General features: G+C 34.4%; 1 protein-coding gene across 2 annotated transcripts; it reads right to left on the bottom strand.

Annotated features, from left to right (window-relative positions):
* Positions 1 to 6468: 6468 nt before the first annotated feature.
* Positions 6469 to 13746, bottom strand: LOC114727147 (TMV resistance protein N). Of its 2 annotated transcripts, none has more exons than XM_028913870.1 (5): positions 13153 to 13746; positions 8731 to 9841; positions 8309 to 8584; positions 7488 to 8201; positions 6469 to 6994 (listed from the first exon to the last, which is right to left on the bottom strand). In XM_028913870.1, exons 1-5 carry the CDS (start codon positions 13668 to 13670, stop codon positions 6578 to 6580), a joined length of 3036 nt encoding a protein of 1011 aa, XP_028769703.1. In that variant the 5' UTR covers positions 13671 to 13746; the 3' UTR covers positions 6469 to 6577. The 2 variants fall into 2 exon arrangements, with proteins under 2 accessions (XP_028769703.1, XP_028769704.1); XM_028913871.1 differs by having other exon boundaries at positions 7851 to 8201.
* Between the last annotated feature and the right edge of the window lie 8588 nt (positions 13747 to 22334).

The raw sequence follows: 22334 nt of genomic DNA, 5'->3' as shown, positions 1-22334 counted from the left end.
CATCACGAGAAACACGAGCTCCTTTTTGATTAATTACTTGGTTGGTTGGTTGTCACCTCACGTGGCTTAGCTTGCAAAACTATGGTCATATTTCTTCTATATAGGCCACGAACTGTCAGAACATAGTCTTTCCAGATTCATCTTTGCTAGATCTAGTCACCGAACTCCACCAGAGTCTCTCTTTTTGTCTTGGAAGGATGGCCGAGCAAGTCCCATATGGCGTGGCTACAAGTCTCATCAACACTTTGGCTTCAGCAGCCTTCAGGGAGGTTGCTTCCATTTATGGGGTTGAGACTGAGATTGAATGGCTGAAGGAAACTGTTAAAGACATCAAAGCCGTGCTTGCTGATGCTGACAAAAAGCAGCACACTGCGGAACTCATCCAGCGCTGGATAACGAAGCTAAGACAAGTTCTTTACGAAGCAGATGACTTGCTTGATGAGATCCACACTCAACATTTGCTACGCGAGAGGGATGGAAAGGGAAAGGTACGTGACTTCTTCTCGTCCTCCAACCCAATTGCTTTTCGCCGCAAAATTGCAAGGAGGATTAGAAAAATCAGAGGGAAATTAATGGTGTTGTTGAAACTATGTCTAAGTTGAATTTAGATCGAAGAGATGTTGAAACGAAGCATGAAAGGAGGAACTGGAGGGAAACTAGTTCTTTTGTGCTCCAAGAGGAGATGGTTGGTAGGGAGGGAAACAAGAAGGACATAATTGATTTGTTGTTGAATGATGATAATAGCCATCAAAAGGTTTCCTTGGTTGCTATTGTCGGCATCGGGGGTTTGGGTAAAACTGCTCTTGCTCAATTGGTGTACAATGATGCTGACGTGGAACGTTTTTTCGACAAGCGAATGTGGGTGTGTGTTTCTGAAGATTCTAATGTAAATGCACTTGTTAAGCAGATACTCGAATCATTACTTGGCAAAAAACAGGACGATCAATCATTAGAACTACTTCAAAATGAGCTGCAACAAAATTTAGCTGGCCAAAAATTTGTGCTAGTTTTAGATGATATTTGGGATGATTTTCCCGTAAAGTGGGGAGAGTTAAGGAACTTTTTGGCGTGTGGTGCTAAGGGTAGTAAGATTTTGTTGACTACACGCAATCAGGCGGTAGCCAATAAAATAGGTGTAAAAACGCCATATCTTTTGGAAGGACTGACAAATGACCAATCTTGGACTCTGTTGAAAAGGTTGGCATTAGAGGAAGATAAAATGATGACCGAAAATCTGGAGTCTATTAGCCAAAAAATTGCAGAAAAATGTAAGGGTGTTCCGCTGGTAATAAGAGTAATGGGGAGTTTGTTGCGCTCAAAAGAGCAGGAAAGTGATTGGGAAGCTATTTTGGAAGGTGACTTTTGGAAGTTATGTGAAGACAATAATTCAATTATGCCAGTATTGAAGTTAAGTTATGACAGTTTGGCAGTTGAATTAAAACAGTGTTTTGCTTATTGTTCTTCATATCCAAAAGATTGGATATATAAGAAGGATATATTGATTGATTTGTGGATGGCACAAGGCTTCCTTGAAAGTGAAGTTGAGAAACGATGTCCAGAAGATGTTGGCGAAGACTATGTCCATGTTTTGTTGATGAAGTCTTTCTTGCAAGATGTCTGGATGGATAAATTAGGTGAAATCAAAGCTTTTAAAATGCATGATTTGATGCATGACTTGTCCCGATCAATTATTAGCCCTGATCATTGTCTATATGTTGAGGGGAGACAAAATGTTGTGAGGTGTACCATACATGCTTCTCTTAAAGAATATAACTTTGATAGTTCACAAGATTTGCGGGGCTTTGGTAGATCGAGAACCGCTCTCAAAACAAAGAGAGAATATGAAAAGAATTCATCCCATTCTTTTGTGTTCACGCGCTTGCGCAGTCTAGATTTGTCACATAATTGCAAAAGTGATTTGCTTGAATCAATAGGTAAAATGAGCCATCTGAGGTATCTTAATCTCTCTAGGTGTTCTCAATTGACTCGTTTGCCCGAAAGTATTAGCAACTTGGTCAATTTGCAGACATTGAGATTGGAAGGTTGTGATAATCTTAAATTTTCTAGGGATATTATCACAAAGTTAATACACTTGCGTCGACTTGATATAGAAGATTGCACGGCCTTTGAAGATGGGATGCCGATTGGGTTGGGCAGAATGACGACTCTGCAAAATTTGTCACATTTCATAGTGGGTGATGATGATGAGAAGAGAAAGAAGGCCAAGTTGAATGAATTAAAAGAACTTAATCTCAGAGGTAGGTTAACCATTGAGAAACTTGGTTTAGTGAGGAATGTAGAGGAGGAGACCGAGAGTGTTAATTTGAGAACAAAGAAAAACCTCATTTCCTTGACCCTGAATTGGGGACAATATTCAAAAATGAGAAGTCATGATGCCATGCAATTATTGGAAAATCTTTGCCCTCATCGAAATTTGAAGGCATTGAAAATAGAAGAGTACCCAGGGATATGCTTTCCCGATTGGCTTTTGTCATGTACAAATCTTGTTCGATTGCAGTTCTGGGAAATCCACAATTGTCAGTATTTGGCAGCGTTGGAAGGGCTTGTTTCTCTCAAGGCTCTTCGCATAATGGGGATGGATAAATTGGAGTGCATATATTATAAAGAATGTTCCTCATCAACTAACTTCTTCCCATCTTTGGAGGAATTACGCATTACGAGGTGTGGAAGTTTGAGGGGATGGGTAAGGGAGGGAGATATCCAAAATACTAGAGATGTTGAGTGGCATCATTCTTTAACTCCATTTTCACGTCTTTCATTCTTACAAATTCAGGGTTGCCCACAGCTAAACTACATGCCTACTTTTCCAAATCTCGTGAGGTTTTTGCAATTAAATGATTGTAGCGCAAAGCCATTGCTGGACACACTAAATGTGAAAACACAGTTTGCTGAATCTCTATCCATGCTTAAGCTTCTTGTCATTGATAGGATGTGCATGGAAGAATTACCTGAGGGATGGATGCAAAATCTCTCCTTTCTTGAACATCTTGCTATTGAGCGTTTTTCGAGTCTAAAGAAACCATTCCATCATATGCGAAGTTTACCTGCAACACTAAAAAAATTGTGGATTCGCGACCTTGATTCACAGTATGTTGATGTGGGGTGTCAAGACCTTCGTTGCCTACATTCTCTCCAAGAAATCGATTTTTCTTACTGCGATCACCTCATGGCTTTACCTGAGTGGATTTGTGATCTCCACTCACTCCGACATATCTTCATTAGCTCTTGTCCAAACTTGGAGTCATTTCCTGAAGGAATGCATCGCCTTGCTAATTTACAAACACTAGAGCTGTTTTCATCTCCACTTCTAAAGGAAAGGTGTGAAAGAGAAACAGGAGCAGAGTGGCCAAAAATTGCTCACATCTCAAATCTACGGATCGCTTGACATCAAATCAAACTCTTCATCGCATACATGTAAAGGTATACTCCCAAGTAACTATTATGCCATTGATAAAAAAAAAAAAAAAACTTGGATGATTTCTATAACTACTTTATTTTTTAAAAAAAAATTAAAATGCACTACAAACAAGATCTTATATATTTAGGATCTTTATATAAGAATTCATTACTAGAATGCTTCCTAGGTTTTAAACTCCACTCCTCTTAGTAATTAACGTTTGATTGCAGCTGATCACAGTTTCGAAAAGAGAAGGCTTCGCAGAGCAAGCCCTGCCCAATGGATCTTTAGAACAAGGTACACTGCTGCTACTTAACTGGATGATTAATTACTATACTGTTCGCCAACCAACCAGCTTGTGCACTCTTTAAATCTCAAACTAGTTTTGTCCAGCTACGTGGATTGTAAAACTTTGAAAACATTGAAAAAGGTAATGGGTTACCTGATGATTACTTTTATTTGCTCTGTTTTTTCGAAAATTATTGAACAACTAATAAATGCTCCAGCCTACTCCAAATTTGACACTTCCTCTGCTACTTTAGTTAATTTCAATCCTTTTCTCATTCAATCATCATAATTTCATGGTTTCAATTCAAATTTGAAAGTTTTATTAATAGTAATTCGAAATTGAAGGAACCATGATATGTTAACTATTTTTATAACTTGGCAGGTATTCAATTTGGGATAAAGAAAGAGAGAGTTTTCAGATACCTGTGCTTACTCATACTAGCCCATACTTGATCCTATATATTTCATATTAAAAGTTTAGCTATTCACTGTCTCGTGTTTCATCTTTTTAATTAAAAAAAAAAATCCTCGATAAAAATACTTTATAAATATGAAATAAAATAAATATTTAAAACTTATAATAAAATCTAATTAAATCTCCCACTGTGTTTCCTGCGTGAGGGAGAGAGGAAGAGAGCTTTCCGCTCCGTTTTGTTTTTGCATCAAACGGGTTTGACCTTATTGCTGGCCCAATGCTTATTTCATACCAAGCCCACATCTGGCCCATTCCACTCAAAATCTGTATCCTTCGTTACATTATATCCTCAAGTCTTAAACTCACGATTTGAAATTCCCCTTAAAATTTTTTTCCCCCGAACTAAGTTCATCTTAAACGCATCTTTAGTCAAACTAATCCTTCCAAGTTGGGTTTCCTACTTCAGTATAACTTTTTCTTCTCCTCAGATCACTGAAGATAAAAGATCATCGGTCTCCATACCAACTTCTTTGGATACACCATCTGCAGGTAAAGAATAGATAATATTGCTTTTCAAGAGGAAAATTAAAAAATAAATTTCAATACATGCTATTATTCTATTCGAAGGCATTCCTATCCAAGGTTTCAAGCTCCAGAAAATCTTTATAGCTCTAGATGTTTTCAACAACTCTTGTTTAAGGCATATCTTGCTATGGGTATTACACATGGGAAAAGACTTGTTTAAGGAAGGATCTGAACTTACCTTGATTTGCTTCAAGAAGTAGCTTGCGGATCCCACTCATGTTTGCAGAGCCTCAGAACGGGGATTGGATAATGAACTTAAACAACTCCTGCTTTTTTTTTTCTAAAGTAATTGTTTCTAAATGTAATGACTATAGGTTTTTTTATCCCTTTTTTCAGACCTTTTTACAAGTAACTAACTTTGTGATGTAGACTAATAATTTTATTATAGTGTTAATCATTTTGCCTTTTCTTCCAAAAAAAAAAAAAAAAGAAGTCAAATTTATCCTTATTTACACGAAAGACGTGCCAAAAGAACAAAATGATATTGAGTAAAATGAAAATTTATAAGATTTATGTTACAGATCATCAAAATAAAATGAAAATTTTGGGTGTGGTTTTTTTCTCTATCAAATTAAAAAGAAAAGGGAAAAAAATTGGCCATCTTAAAGACCGTTTATGAAACCCAATTTTCGCTACATAATATTGAACGAAAAAAAATAAAATGATACTTTTCCCCCAAGTAATATGTCATGCCATTTTTATGCTCCATGATAATAGTGATTGAATTACTTTGCATAAATTTCATAGTAATTTCAAATTAATTAAGGTTTTATCAATTTGGAAGTACATTCTTGCCACTGTTCTCTGCACATTTGTTTAGTTATTATTCTTCAACAAGCCGAAAGAGTTAGAGCCCTGGGGTACATGTCCAAACCCCCCCCGTTTCTCCCGATATCTCAGTTCAACAAGTTAATCCTACCAGTCCTAATGTTATGTTATCCCCAAGGCAAGTGATACTTACACAATTAATATGCCTATGACCCCTTCTGCGTCACCACCACACGAAGATAACCAACTAGGCTTCGTAGTTTTTGCTGTTGAACTTGTAGGTTCTCTGACTAGATCTTGCTGTTTGTTCAAAACCAAAACGCAACCAGGTTCTGATTTATGTTGTGGTGGCTTGGCCTGCACTGCCATTCTCTGTCTCTTCAATTCCTCCGGTGTTACATAAGAAAAGGCCTAAGAACATCTACATTTCTGATTGGCAAGCACGCTAGCTAGGATTCATAGGAATAATGGGCATGCTTTTGCCTTCAACTATCACTTGGTGCTTCACTATCTCTGCCTTCTTTCTTTGCATGTTAATGTTTGCCAAATTTGCTTCAGTGAGTGTAATCCACTTGAACTTGCATCTAACTATGAGAAGAAAATTAAAAAGAAAAAATTGAGGGGGCATTTTAGTCTCTGTAATGCATTTTATGATAGAACCAACCATTCAGACATGCGCATTAAATAAATAAGAATGCTGCAAGTGAAGCCAGACGAAGATAATTGCTCTTTATACAATCTAAAATGATAGTCTGTTTAGCTCTGTTTTTTATTATAAAGAAACAGAGATAAACATCATAACAGCTATAGATAATGGCTCTGTCATCACATTTTAATCAGTTGCCAGCCGTCAGATACATGTCAAGAACTTCTAATAAAACTTACACATTAGCATAAAGTTAGAGGAAGCTAAATTTTTCGAAAAATCGTTGCCATTAAGCTCCTTGGGTATCAATTAAAAAAAAAACTATTACCGTAAAAACAAACCTAATTAACAACTAAAAACACCTCTGTTTACGTTTTATATATTTGAATATGCACTTGGTAGAGCTGGTTTTCACATCCAAGAATACCTATACAATATTTTTCATACAAAGAGACATTCAGTACATGATTCTCTTAATAGCGTCTTCATCATATACCAAATAGACAACTGTGTGTTTTACTTTCAATTCACAAGCAAAAGTGACTATAACCTCCACTCTGTTACCAGTCTCCAAATTAGAGATGATGTCTTGCCAATTATCTTCATCATTTGAAGCAGTTGTTGCATCTTTTTGGTACAATTTAATGGTACCCTTTGTATGATTTGATACCAGGACACCAACAGGATAATATACAGACGTCATGTTGTCTTGAGAAGACAAATAGATTATGCACAGAATCAATCCTTTTAAGCTTCTGCCAATAATTTTAGGAACTTCAAAGCATATTGAACATCCTTCACCTTTGAAATTCTGCCAATGAGGATAATTGTCTCCGGGAAGAGAATTAACTCCAAATCCTTTTTCATTCCATCCCTAAGTCATGAACATAATAGAGAAGAAGCCAATTAACCTTTATAGACCAATAGGTTAAATGCCTTTATTGCTTAACTCAACATGGTTGAGAATGAGGTTCGGATATTAATTGATTGGGGTAGATTTATTTCCGAATCAATTGAAAGTAAACATTTTCGGATGAAGGTATACAGTACAAACCAATATTTGAATATGTAGTGCAGTATGCTTTAAAACCTTATTAAACATGCATAACCTATTCAAAGTTACATGTTATTTTAAACATAATTGGAAGTTTCTAGATGCCTTCTAAACACTTAAAAAACATAGTTAATGTGAATTATTATGCATTTACGCTTGCTCATAGATCATTATAAGTGTACGCCTCCCCTAAACTACATGATATTAATAAAAGCATGCATTGAACTTTTAAGTTAAACACGTACAAAAAGGCATTCTTTTTGAAACATAACTAAACTATGCATGGTGGCAGTAGAGAGATAAAGAGAATAACCTGTGAAATGCTCCTTAAAAGTGTGTTTATAACTTCGTTGAACTCGCCTACATGAATTGTTATAGAACTCATGAATGTTTTTGATCTTTCCTTGTGAACTTGCTCGCCAAAACCAATCAATGCTGGAGTCTTTTTACATGAAGCTTGAGATGATCGTTGTTTTGCTTTAAACATTTCACAACTTTTGGTAAACAAAGGATGTGAAAGAATCTTGATTAACGATGGCATGATCCTAAATGCTTGAAACAAGGACTTTGAATGATTTGTTGGGGGCATCCAAGACAAAATAAGAGATGGAAATACATCACGTGACAATCCTTCATAACCACATAAAGAAACATATTTAATGTTCTTTAATCTCACCAGTGAGATGGGTGCTTGTGTTATAGCAGTTTGAGTTGCCACCAAAACCGTTAAGGATTCCATTTTCTCAATGTCTTCATCCAACCTTTCAATCTTTGAACAACCAAAAAGATTGAGAGTTCTCAAAGATTTCAAGTCATATATACTTCTTGGGAGATGCTCTAAGCCAATGCAATTTTTCAAATTCAACATAATAAGATGCCTAAGATTTCCAATGGAAGGGTGAATCATAGACAAACGTGGACAGTCTTTAAGTATCAACTTCTCAAGATGTGGTAATTTTGAAAAGTCAGGTGTTTCTGTTAGGTAATGAGAATGACTCACATTGAGAGTTTTCAAGGATTCCAGCACCTATACAAAGAGATTATTTCAAAATGAAAATCATAAATAAAATAATACGAAAAATAACACAAATCCTGTTACTAATATTTTTAATTTCAAAGGCTCATTCCAAATACCTGACTTTTCTCCCACACTTTTGTGAGATTACTCCACTTTAAGTCAATGGCGACTATCTTCTTTACATTAAAGTCTGTTGGCAAACTCTCTAAGAGAAATCCACGCCAACAAAGCCATCTCAATTCTTTTGATAGATAATCATATTCTCCATTAAGCTGTACATTATCAAGATTGAGTAAACGAAGCCTCTTCATATTCTTAAATGCATTTGTACCGAAGGATACTGAATTGCTTCTTGGCATTTTTAATGATAATCCCTTGGTAGCTATTGTTCCCTGTGAAATAGGAAAAGACGAGAGAACAAAAAAATATAATCTATTGTCAGCAACTCAAGGAGTGCATAATGAATGATGAAGAAACAAATATATATTAAGATTTAAATGCAAGAAAACTAATAATTTGTGAAATTAAACATTCTTACAGTGTTGCTTTCTAACACATCCAACACCTCATCGTTAAAACATAATATTGTACGCTTTTCTGGCTCCTCTGGTGATTGCCCACGAATGATTTCTCTTCCCATATCACGTATTAAGCCATGCATATCAAGTATGCTTTTGTTTCCAGATTTTACAACCTTTACTAGGCTTCGCTCAATTAGATGGGTAATTCCAGTTTCTGCATAAAGTCCACAACCATCTAATACCTGAATAGCATAGCTTCTGTCTTTCCCAATGAAAAAACAACATATGTCCAAGAAAAGCTCTTTCTCTATTTGTTCACTCAAATCATCATAACTTATTTTTAGAATTTCATATATTTTACCATCTGGAATTCGTTCCAATTTACTCAAAGTGCTTTCCCAATAAGGTATTTTCCTATCAAACAAATATGAGCCAAGGATTTCAAGAGCTAGTGGCAGACCTCTACAGTATGCTACTACCTTTCTTGAAAGTTCAGTGAAATTTCTTTCAGGAAGCGCTTGCTTAAAAGCATGCCAGCTGAAAAGCTCAATAGATTCATTATCATCCATTCCCCTCACATTAAATACTTTATCCACTTGAAGGATCTGAAGTAGGCGTTCATCTCTTGTAGTAATAATTATTCTACTACCATGACCAAACCACTGACGACTGCCACATAACACTTTGAGTTGGTCTTCATTATCCACATCATCCAATACAAGAAATACTCTTTTTTGACAGAGACTTTGCTTGATTATAGATTTTCCTATCCCTACATTCAGTAGGTTGATCCTTCTTGTTCTTAAGATGCTAGAGAGAAGTTGTCCTTGCAAATAAACTTGACCATTGTCTTGCTTCCATACTTCCCTAATATTTGCTAGGAAACTCTTTCCCACAAAGCTTTGCCCCATTTCATTATAGATAGTTTTAGCCATCGTCGTCTTACCAATCCCTCCCATCCCCCAAATGCCTATTATGGTAATCCCATTTGATTCACTTAGAAATTGGATGATATCTTGCATGCGAGACTCTAAACCGACTGGATGGTGAGCAACGAAAATATATTCCCTATTGTCTAGCCTCATTGTGATAGTTTTAACAACATCATCAAGTAACTCAGCCTCAATTCTGGCAACATCAAGAAATTAGATTACTAGAATTCTGCCAAGAATCAAAAGTGCATGGTATAAAACTGTAATAGCAAGAACATGATTGACATGTATAGTTAGCCATAATAAGAAATAAGAATAACATGTTGGAAAATGACCAAGTTTTGCTGCTAGATTTCATCCTTCTATTCTTGTATTACCTATATTCCATGATTGATTAGAACATCAGTTATTTTCATTTTTAAGATAACTGGAGTCAACTCATCTCTTAGGGCCTAAGTATAGAAAACTTGAGCTCACAAAATTCATATAGTGTATTATGCTTGTCTATATACCATATACCTTTGTGCATATATTTAATGTTCCTTTGGTCTTTAAGTAGGTAAGTATGTAAAATTAGCTTAATCATGAATCTACGTTTGTTACAAACAAAATTATGGCATTCAACATACATAGACACAGAAAAGTGAACTTAAGAAATTTAACTATTTTTTTTGGCCAAAAAAGGAATTTAACTATTTCAAATAATACGTAAAGAAGACAATAGTACCTGTAGTTTTGTGTATGCCACCCTGATAAGTTAGCAACCTCAACAAGGACTTTCTTCAAATTGTTTGTCGATTTTTCACCTTTACTACTTGAGGGTCTTGTTATAAACCTTTCCCATGCTTTTCCAAAGGCATTTTGTTGTTTGCGCACATCAGATGGTTGCACATCATAGAATATAGGAAAAACCTCATGATCAGTTGTTTTGTAACACTCCATGATTTTCTCTAATTCTTGCAAGCACCAACTAGAGTCAGCATAATTTTCTGAGAATATAATAATTGAAATTCTAGAATTTTCAATTGCTTGCAGTAATGAACATGAAACTTGTTCTCCCCTTTCAATTCTCTCTTCATCCATGAAGACTTCAATTCCTGCTTGTTTTAGGGCATTATAAAGATGAGTAGCAAATGATTTACGCGTATCTTCGCCTCTAAAACTTAAGAAAACATCATAAGTATGTATGAAATTTTGCTTGTTTGTTGGTGCGATTTCCCTTCCTATTTCTTGCAGCAGGTCATGCACATGAATCTTGTCATTGATAACCTTTACAAGGCTACGCTCAATAAGTACTTGCATTGCCATTTCTATGGGCAATTTTGTGTAGCTCTTTTTGGCCAACAATGGGAACCTTGAGCTCTCAAACAAATCTATAACATAACTTTTACTCCGTCCCACATACAAGTGCGCTACATCACAAAATAATTTCTTTTCTGAATATGCTAAAAGGTCTAAACTGATTTTAAGCTTATGTTGTATTTGGTCACCTGAAACCTTTTTTAATTTATTCAATATCTTTATCCACTCTGATTTTGTCTTATTATGCAAAAGAGAGCCTATGACTTCAAGAAACAATGGTAGCCCTTCACATAAAGTAATTACTTTCATAGAAAGATCCACAATATCATTTGTTGGACCAAAGTTTTTGAATGCATGCCAGCCAAAAAGCTCTAGAGACTCACGGTCGTCCAACTTTTCCACTTCATATGAGATGTCAACAAAGTCATCAAGTAAATCCTTATTTCTTGTTGTAATGAAAATCAAACTCCCTTTACCAAATTGCTCTCTATCTCCAGACAGTTCAGTAAGTTGACTTACTTGGTTTACGTCATCAAGCACAATTAGGGCTCTTCTATACGATCCCTGATTAATAGGTTTCACATGAATATCTGAAAGAAGTTGCTTTTGTAGAAGAACTTTACCATTCTTGTTCTTCCACACATCCTTGATATTAGCAAGGAAGCTTTTGCAATTAAAATGCCCACCAATTGAATCATAAATAGCTCTGGCAATGGTGGTTTTACCAATACCACCAACCCCCAAAATTCTGACTATGGTTGTACTTTCTTCACTGTGGGATTCCCAGCCTAATCGGCGAAGCACTTCTTTAACGCGAGATTGAACCCCTACTTGTGATATGGATTTTGCGATAAGGTTATGGACTACTTCTTGGTCCCTGGTGGCAAATTAAAATTAGAATTAGATTAAAAATTAATAGACCCAGGTACACGTGATGAAAAATGATCCTCCCGTCGTAAATATAGTACCTAATTAACTAATTTGAGTATATTAAATATGTTAGTTAAATTAGTTAATATAACATATTTTTTTCTAAAATATCCTAAGTATCTTCTATAATTCTCTCTTTTCCTTTCCTACTTGATTATTATTAAGAACATAGCAATAGGGCTAATGTGGAAAAAAAAATCTAATAAACATTTGAAATAAATCTTGTATATAGGACCAACATAAACTCCTCAATTAGATCCTATATTAAAGATTAGATGAGTATATTATATATATTCATGTATATGAAAATGTGAAAAAATGACCAATATGCCATTATGTGACATAATATATAAAGAAGATAGACATAACATATAAATAAATAACAAGTGCAGAACTCAAATTAACAACTTTTGAATCGAAAATGATGCTTGTCATTAGAATATAACTTGTGAATTGAAAATAACAATAATAGAACTCGAATTAACAACTTTTGTATAGGAAATTTTAAGTTTTGAATTAGTAAGCAGAACTTGTTTTTAGGATATAACTTGTAAATTGAAAATAATAGGTTGTGAACTGAAAATAACAACAATAGAACTTGAAAGAACAACTTAGTCACACAAGAATATTTTAGTCATTTCTCCATGCTTTCATAATTTTAATTTAGGTTTCTTCTCCTTTCTCGTCATTTTGAAACGTTAGCTACCTTTTTTAAATTTCCCGTATTCAAGATTCTTTTTGTCACTTTCACTTTTATGTTTTTGTTTTTTTGGCCATTTAGCCATGGCGTCAGCCCTCAGCCCTGATCCAAGTCTAAATATCAATTGATCTGATACGAACCACCTATTTTGTTAGTGGGGAGAGAAAAAGGCAGGCCACTAAACTGCCAACATTAATTTGAGAATTACATATCAAATCACAATGCTATTCACCAGCCAAACAAGTCATACAGGTTTCCTATACAATTTATTATAAAGACATAACTTTTTCGACTATTTTTTTTTTGAAACATATGATATAGGGAGAATTATAATAATGTTCTAATAAAATAAAATAACTACCAACAAGTTCTAATGACAAGTTAAATTGTCATTTTTTACTGTGAGACTTACCATTATAAACTATTTAATTTGTTATTAGAATTTTTTGATAATTATATTTATTCTTTAAGACTTGATTGCAATTTTTCATATTATATACGTTGTGAATTTCATGAATTCTAGCAGGCAGGTAAAAATCACAAAACTGGAAAAGCCGAAAAGGACTACTTGTTACCCAAAATCATGCGACAGTGTGAAGCCATATAGCGAAGAACACTCAGCGTTGGCTCTTCGTTGCGGATTCCGATAACCCCCAAATTCCCATAATCTCAATCCGTAAGCTTCACTCAATTCACTGAGATTCGCTCCATCGGGAATTCCTTCAATGCGAAATTTTCGCAAATAGAAACTCTCGAACTGCATACGAAATTCGTCGTGGCTCACTCCATAGAACAAAGGAAGCACTGTTTTGGGATACGATATTATTTTCTTCAATCTGTCAAGACATATGTCGGACGCAACCAACTCTGGTGTGATTACCACCATCACAATTCTACACCTTTCTATCATCCTCCATCTGGAGTAATCCCTGACCATGTCATGAATGCAAGTTTTCATTCCTGCGTCACTCAAACATTTCTCAAGAAAGGTTCTCAGACGACTTCCCAAACCATCGAAAGTGAAGAAGACATCGTATTCGAAAGTCAATTTGGGTTTGGACTGAGAGGATGATGAAGAGGCCAAAGAAAACATGGATTATTGATTGGTGTAGACGAAGATATGAAGATTTGGGTGAATGATGGATTCCTCAAATCACTTCTCTCTCTACCTCCAGCTGCAACCACCTTCTCAATCTGTTCTGTACCCTTAAGCTATATAAGCACCTTCGGCGAAGGTCACAGAGCACGTTCCCTGATATGGACCTCGATAAAAATAAATAAATAAATATTTAATAGAGTATATCTCTATTTATCCCATGCATAGTCAACATAATACTCCGGTTCTAAATATAAGACTCCTTTTGTAATATAATTTACACTACAAAAAGGATCTTATATTTAAAACCGGAGGAATATCTTATTACACTTCCCCTTTTTCTTAAACAAACATCATCACAGATTTCCCATCACCCAATATTGTGAAAGGTAACGCAATGTGATGACTCTCTAATTTTTATGGATTTAGCTATGTGAGACTATATGCTGTAGAGTAGTATTAAAAACAAACAAAACTAGTTGTAGCAATTATAGAAATGGATGGCTCCAGATTTTTAGCGTGGTCGAGTCCTTAGCTAGTTATCTTTATTCTTTAGGGCCTTTTTTGAGAGAGAATATAATAAAGATATGGGCTTCCCACATGCACGTAAAAACAATTTTAAATTTTCACCCGAAAGAAAAGCAATTTTAAAGTTTTCATTGTTTCCAATAAAAAAAGGGGATAATGTGTAATTTTTGTCCTGGAAGTATCTGGTTAGGAGCTATGAGTGTCCGGAAGTTTTTAAGTCTCAGTTTTGTTCCGAAAATTATGAAAACGTAGCTTAATTATGTCAATTTTGACTGTTAAATTTATTCAGATAATTAACTTATTTGACAATGAGGTGGCACAAATGCAGTAATGAAGGAAGCCAAAGACGGGCAAAGACTTCTGAAGTCAACAAGGAAGGAAAACCGCGTAATACTATAAGGTAACCCTAAGCTATAATTGCGCCTCGGTTCCATCGTTGTGATAAATTGCGCCTCCTGTCATGGTGGAAATCAATACTTACAGTATTATTTCTCCATTCACCATTAACAATATATAAATAAACATAAAGATTCCTTAGGTGACAATACTATGGAAGACAAACCGCAGTAGAAAGGTGTGTACATATGTGTGTGTATGGAGAGATAAGGAAAAAGACAAATAATGATCTTAGAATATACGAAATTTCTGTTTAGATTCTTCAATTTACATAATTCCTGCTGGAGACCCGGTCCCAAATAGAAGTTATGAAATACTAATTAAAAGTCAAAAATGCCCTTTTACTTCTCATATTCATAGACCCCAAACCCATCTTCTTCGGTCCACCTTCTTCAACCTAACTGAACACGTCTTCTTCAACCTAGCCTAATGATGAATGTTGGCTAGATCGAAGAAGAGGGGCTTGGGGTTTGCGAATATGAGAAGTAGTAGAGCACTTTTGTCTTTTAATCAACATTTCATAATTCTTACTTGGGATTGGGTTCTGATAAGAGTTATGTAAATTGAAGAACCTAAACAGGAATTTTATATATTTTAGTGTCTTTATTTGTCTTTTTTTTTTCTAAGGAAAAATCTAAATTAAATTAATCAGGAATAATCAAAACTAAAATTAGACATGCATTTACGTTCAATTTTTCTTTTTAATTAAAGAGGAGCATATTGGTCTTTTATAACATTTATAAATTCCTAATTAGTCCTATTGGCCTTATTAAGAATTTACCAAAAGTGTAAGTTTAAATTTATATTTTGCAATCTCGACTGGATTTAATTGAGACTTTTTCATTTTAAAATCTCAATTTGGGATTGGTTATTTTATTGGGATCATGTGAATTGGCGTACTTTTCTAATATTGCATAATTTGAGGGTCATTAATATCATTTTCCCTATTAATGGAGTCAGGACCCCATACCCCGGATGACGCAGGTAGACACTTTCTTTCACCTTGTCAAAAGACAAAATCAATACCTTGTCTTGGATCACCAAAAAAATAAAAATCATTACCTTATCTCTTTCCACATGGAATCTGGGCCTCCTGTATTTCTTTGAATTATCAAGGAGATGCTAATGCAATGATCCTTTTTTCTTCTTTTTTGACCAGGTCAAAGAGATATGTGAGGCCCAGATTCCAAGTGGAAAGATATGTGCAATGCGATGGTTTTCCCCTTTTGCTTCCTTTTTTAACCTTGGCCCTTTTCGCCTTCTATAAAACATTGAAAATCAGGGGTAAAAGTTGTGATTGAGATTAAAAAAAATATAATAAGAGTATTTAATATGAGTGATTGCTTTTCACTTAAAATTGAACAAATCTATATATGTGCGATTGGAAAATACTATAAGAGATAGTGGTATTTCCCAGTCCCATATAGATGGGATTGTCTAATTCCATATAATAAAATATTACTCATATTAAATATTTTTTAATGGTTTTTCTCAATCTCAATCTGAATCCTTGTATCTCATTTCCAATGTATTGTACCAAACAAGGTATACACATGGGAGTCCACGTTACATGCTCAGTGGATCTATGAGCACCTATAATTCATCCCGCAAAATGACGTGGTTTAGATTTAACTGACCATCGGTTTTTCTTTGCTCTCCTCTTCTTCTGTCGTCGCTCCTTGTTGGAATCTTCACTTCTCGCTGGTATACTTAGCGCGGCCCTTTTTTCCCCTCGCAATTTTTCTCTTTCTCTACCGTTTACAACTTATAAATATGAATGCCGTTTCTCTTTCCCTCATTTGGATTTAAAGTGACTAACGTTTTCTTCTTTTTACCCTCCTCCTTTTCGTCTCCTCTTTTTTCTCCAGTCCTCGATATCCTCGCTCCCCAAGTTCAGACTTGAAGAGCTCGAATTCAGTTCCTTGCCATCGCAACTGTTATGATCGAACAAGTTGGCCCATTTTATAGATTCAGACGTAGAGTGGATAATGCAGGTTAGTCCGTCCGTTACAAGCCACTCGTCGTGGGTCAAGAGCTATATGGACCGGTCTATCTCCTAGTAAACTGACTTTTAGCCAATCCAAACCTGCTAAGGATAGGTTGGCCTGCCAACTCCATCCCTTTTTTTTTTTTTTACATTTATATATATTTTAAAATTTTCAAATTAAATTACAAACTTTTATTTACTAAATTCCATTTTTATATAATTATATAATTAAACTAATCTCAAAACTTGAGAATCTAAACATCTAATCTATTTCTAATAGTTATTTTATCAATATAAAATGATAAAATAATAAAGAGAATGAGAAATCAAATTCCAAATCAAAATCTCTAACAAAATATAAACTTATATTTATTATGCATCCACTAATCTCTTAAAATTTTTTTAATATGCAAGGGAAGGTCAAAAAATCATCTACACATTTAATTATATCATTTGTGTCTACTATTAAAGCAAATTCTACCATAACTTGCATAAAACCACTTATGTCTAATTTCAGTAACATAATTAACAATTCTTGTAACTATTACTACAAATTCTGCTATTTTTGTCTATTCTGAAAATCTTTGTTTAGGGGGAAACGTTGACTGAAAAGACATGGATAGTAAGTACATATTTATTTGTTATATAACAGACGAGTATAAGAAAGAATATATTCATCTAGCCTAAAATAGATGAATATAAAAGCTCATATTCATCTTTTTTTGGAAGAAAATGTGTGGGGGGAAAAAAAGCATTCTTCCAAAACCCAAACTAACTACGCATTGGTGGTAGCAGGGAGATAAAGAGAATAACTTGTGTGAAATAGTGTTTAAAAGTATACTCCTCTAGTTTTATTTATAAGACACTTCTATCATATTTTACACAGATCAAGAAAAATCTTAAAATGTATTAACTCTCCATTAAAATATAATAACTTTTCAATTTTATTCCTATTTAATATATATATTTTTTCAAAAAAGATAACTATCTATACTATAATAAATGAAAGATGAGACAGCACATTCATGCTACAAATTTAATAAAATGACTTATAAATAGGACCCAAAAAATCTTCTCCAGCTACCTTATAAATAGGACTAGAGGAGTGTCAATCAATGGCTCATGGAGAACAATGAATGATGGGGTCTCTTTACATGAAGCTTGAGATGTTCTTGATATTGATTTGAGGATTTCTCAACTTTTGACACTTGATTAATGATGGCATGATCCCAAATACTTGAAATCAAGACTTTGAATAAGAGATGGGAATACATCACGTGACAAATATCATCCATTCATCCTTAGAGGCAAAGGCACATTGTGCATATCGTTAATGTTTCAGTTGGTACTTTCGCCACTAAGATGTTTTTAAAATCTCATCCCTTTTTATGACAAACAAAATAAAGGAATTCAACACATATATAGGAAAAAAACAAACTTAAGGAATTTGACAACACCTCCAAACCCCCAAATTTTGACTATGATTGTACTTTTCTTATTGTGGGATTTCTCGCACAATTGGTGAAGCGCTTCTTTCACATGAGGTTGCAACCCTACTCGCGATATGGCTTTTGCAATGAAGTTACTGAATAGTTCTTGATCATTGGTGGCAAACTAGAATAATTAGGATAAAATTAATGGGGGTACATATTACGATAAGAAGATATTATATATATAAATATATCCACATATATAAGAAATATCCAATTTCTATATATAATTTGATTAATTAACCAAAACCGTCCTTTCACTAACAAATAGTTTTGCTCATATATATCTTTTGCTAGAACCTATTCATCAAGCATGTAAGTTTTTTGTTGTTTTTTTTTTTTGTCCTTAAAACTTTTCCTAGACGTTTTATATTGTTTTTCTTTAAGTGATTCGTTAGCCTGGCTAATACAAGAGAAAAACCATCATGCTATTCAGCAACCAAACACATTCATATCTGGCTTCCTATACACAATTTATTATAGATATATAGATGTCATAATTTTTCCCGACTGTTTCATTTATTTGGTGAAGTTCAGGAATTATTCTAGCAAGCAAGTAAAAATCATAAACTGGAATAAGAGACAAAAAGTATTAGTGATTACCCAAAATCAGGTGAGAGTGTGAAGCCATATAGGAAAGAACGCACAGCGTCATCTCTATGTTGACCAATATATATTTCGTTTTAAATTATGTATTTAATGAAAGGAAATCTACCTCAGATGCTGATGAGATCTGGAAAATCGAAGATCATGAAGTGAAGAATCGTTCAATGTTAGGGGCATTATTGATTGCAGAGAGGAAGAACGAATATCATAACGAAGAGGCGATTGTAATGTACTGGAGAAGTGTGATCGGAGATTACGAGAGGCAGTTTGAGAGAAGCATAGTGATCTCAAGCAAGCGATCTAAAAGTGTTTTCTTCCCGTGCAAAGTTCAGGACAGAGAGAGTAGCATTCTAAGGTATGATGATATCCTACCGCAGAGGCAACTAATTCTGCTGTGGTATGCGACTTTTAAGATTTTTGGCATGATGTTGGTGGTAATGTTGATACTTAGTGCTAAAAGTGACTCTGCTAAAAATACTTGGCATGAGCATATGTTGCTATTGAATTCCATCGAGCATAGGTTTAGTGCTTCTAGAGTTATTAGAATTACTCTCTGGTCACTTGAGATCTGCAGCTATATTGGTTCCTTTGATGATTTGGATGTGGTCTTGCGCAACATGGATATTTTGAGAAAACAGGAGGCTAAGAGATTTTTTGCTCTATGTATGTTCATCATGGATGGTTGCAATTGGCTATTTCTCTGTGTTCTATTGGATTCTGAAGGTTTGCAAAAATCCCCAGAATGTCTCAACCTCTGTCAATGAAAGAGGGAGTTTTAATGTTGCAAACATGAAAGCAGCTTCGGTATATAAGGGCGTGGGCTCTATAGAGCAAGTTGCAAAACAACCACCCCTTCTAGCCATCGTCAGAGGTGAGGTTTCTTAATTGCTCAAACTGTGAAACGGAAACACTGGTTTGTGACCAACGTGTATTGAACTCCATTGACCAAAGGGTATTTGGTTCAGTTCTTGTTGGTTAAACCTTTGTCGATTGTCATCCACTATATAAGTGCATTCTAGTTTGGAGTTGGAGCAACCTAACTTTTAAATCTTGTCTCACCCAAAAAAAAAAAAGCCACTGATTTTGTCACATAACAGAAAGCTGATGTCAGTAATCGAGATTTATGCACGGACAATATTTTCCAGGATCATGATGCTGGGAGCATGATCAAATTCCATAAGAACCTGACATCCAGAGGATATAGAGCACTTATATACAGGTAAATTATTAGGTTAAAATCATTGGTACTTGAGCCTTTAGCATCGCGAATCCTCTGAAATCAGCATATGACTTTTCTGGGGGAGTTTCCCTCGTGGATTTACTCAGCGGTTTCGAAAGCTCTTTTGGTCCAATGGTTGTTTACTGTTTTAACCCTTTTTTTTCTTTATGATTTGGTTAATGCTTTGGGATGAATATTTACTGAATCATTGGGCTTATAATGAGCTAGTAACACTAATATCTTCTAATTTGGCCAGATTTAAAGTAGCTACTTAATTGCTTCTATCATCCTGCTCTGGCTGTTTCTCATGAAACTAGGTAGTCTAATTACATGGACATGTTTTTCACATCTCAAATTCTTTGCACAAATGTCTGTCGCTATAATAATCACCATTACTGTGAATGATCTGCATGCTTTTTGTTATTTATCTGCCAATTTGGTGTTCATTGGTTAATATACTGTAAAACATGTTTTCGGCAGCGGGGATCATGATATGTGTGTTCCATTCACTGGAAGTCAAGCATGGACTAGATCAATGGGATACAAAGTTGTGGATGGATAGAGGCCATGGATAGTCAATAATCAAGTTGCAGGGTACTTGTAGCTCCTTTTCTCTCTTATCTTATTTTACTGAATGAATTTTCGAATAAATAATTCAGGAAACAGAAGGAACTTTGTTAACAATTTGGAGAATTTTTTCTAATGCTACGCATACTATCAGTCTATGCTTTTTTCATAATGCAGTTAGAATCTACGACCTTATAATCAGTTTAACTTCCTGTATTTCTTGCAGTTATACTCAAGGATATGATAAAAATCTCACCTTTATGACCATAAAGGTTTGTACACCGGAGAGTTTGACCAAATTGCTTCAAGAACCACTTGATCTTGTGTTCTGATTCTGTTTGATGTTGGTGCAGGGAGCTGGACACACTGTTCCAGAATATAAACCACAAGAGTCATTGTATTTCTACAAGCGCTTTCTGGATGGATTGCCGATATAGAAAGAGAGACGAAACAGAGGTCAAATTGATCTGGATTTTCTGTGTATTTCAATAACGCATTCCTAGCATTTGCAGAATTGCGATCATATCTGTGTTTTATATGAATATTCAAAGTCTTTCAGTGTGTTGGCACAATTGCTATTATGTACGAGTAATAAGTAACATTCAATGTTTCAAACACCTGAGGATAAAAAGCACTTTTAAACCATCCATTTTGTATCTAAGGATGAAGATGTGATTGTGAGAGGAAACGGAGAGTTCAGAATCCAGATTCATTTTTTGATCTATGGATGGAGATGAGAATGTGTAGTAGGGTGACTTGATTATTACTTTATGATGATGGTGTAATACTAGGCAGTGCTGCGGAAATAAGAATCAATTGTGAGAAGGTGTTTATATTTTTTTACTTTATAAAAGTTTCATTAAAACAATTCATATTGCAGAAGTAATATGCTTTACAGATGCAAATATAAAATACTAGCATGTGAAGCATTAAAAGAGTTAATGATGGGTGCCAAAGCCTACCCAAAAAAAATTCGGATAAAGAATCTATATTTATGAATTGTTATAATCTAAGTTGGATTACATAAAATTCCTATGTATAAATATGTTGGCAAAAGGAAAAATAACTATGTACGAATAATACATTAATTTTTAATATTAAATAATAAACCGTCCTAGACTTTTAAGTTTGGATGCAATTATATATTCATGTGGAGTTTATTTTTGTGTTCATATTAACTCTTTATTTTGAGTTATATACTGATACATAATGGACAAAATTAATCATGAAGGAGATAATTGCATAAATATAAGAATTTAGAGAGGTTTATCATAGAGTTTCAAATGTTAAAGAGGTTATCAATACATATATACTACCTCTGGTCTTAATTATAAGAGTTAGTTGACTAATTTGAGGAGATTAAAAAAATAAGCTAAGTTAGTTATTTGTAATAAATATGTGTTATCTTTCTAAAAATATCATTACTAAGCAAATATGTTTGTTAGAACTACTATTATTATAAGCATTACTTTGAAAAAAATGCATAAATATTAAAGAAAAATGAATTCAGATTTTATATTTAAAACCAAAATAAAAGTCAAATAAATTCTTAAGACGTTCTATAAAAAATCAATGCATATATGTATGTATTGCTTGGCTTGCTGGGGAGTAAACGCAATACGTTAAAATAAGCATTATCTTTATATAATAAATTTATAAGTAAAAAATTGATTATTATCATTTTATTTCCAGAAATTTAAAATTAAAAGAATTCATTGTAATCAACATAAAAAAAATTTTCTGGATTAAATTAAAACATTGAATTCACAAAATTCTCCACATAAAAAAAAGGGGGAAAAAGGTTGCAGCATCCAAGGACCCGACCCGATTTCCCAGGGGTATATGATCCATGGACCTTCAATCCGGCA

Source organism: Neltuma alba, unplaced genomic scaffold (genome assembly GCF_004799145.2).
Source record: "Neltuma alba isolate B1F8T4 unplaced genomic scaffold, ASM479914v2 tig00012451_pilon, whole genome shotgun sequence".
NCBI lineage: Eukaryota > Viridiplantae > Streptophyta > Magnoliopsida > Fabales > Fabaceae > Neltuma > Neltuma alba.
The sequence above is the reverse complement of the archived record's forward strand: the minus strand, read 5'-3'. Positions and strand labels throughout refer to the sequence as shown.

Excerpts from the sequence above, each read along its gene's own strand:
- LOC114727147 (XM_028913870.1), bottom strand. The coding sequence starts at position 13,670 with ATGTTTTCTTTGGCCTCTTCATCATCCTCTCAGTCCAAACCCAAATTG. Across the intron at positions 8,202-8,308 it reads AAGTGTGGGAGAAAAGTCAG|GTGCTGGAATCCTTGAAAAC; the intron begins GTATTTGGAATG and ends CTCTTTGTATAG. Across the intron at positions 6,995-7,487 it reads TTTTAAGGAGCATTTCACAG|GGATGGAATGAAAAAGGATT; the intron begins GTTATTCTCTTT and ends TTCATGACTTAG.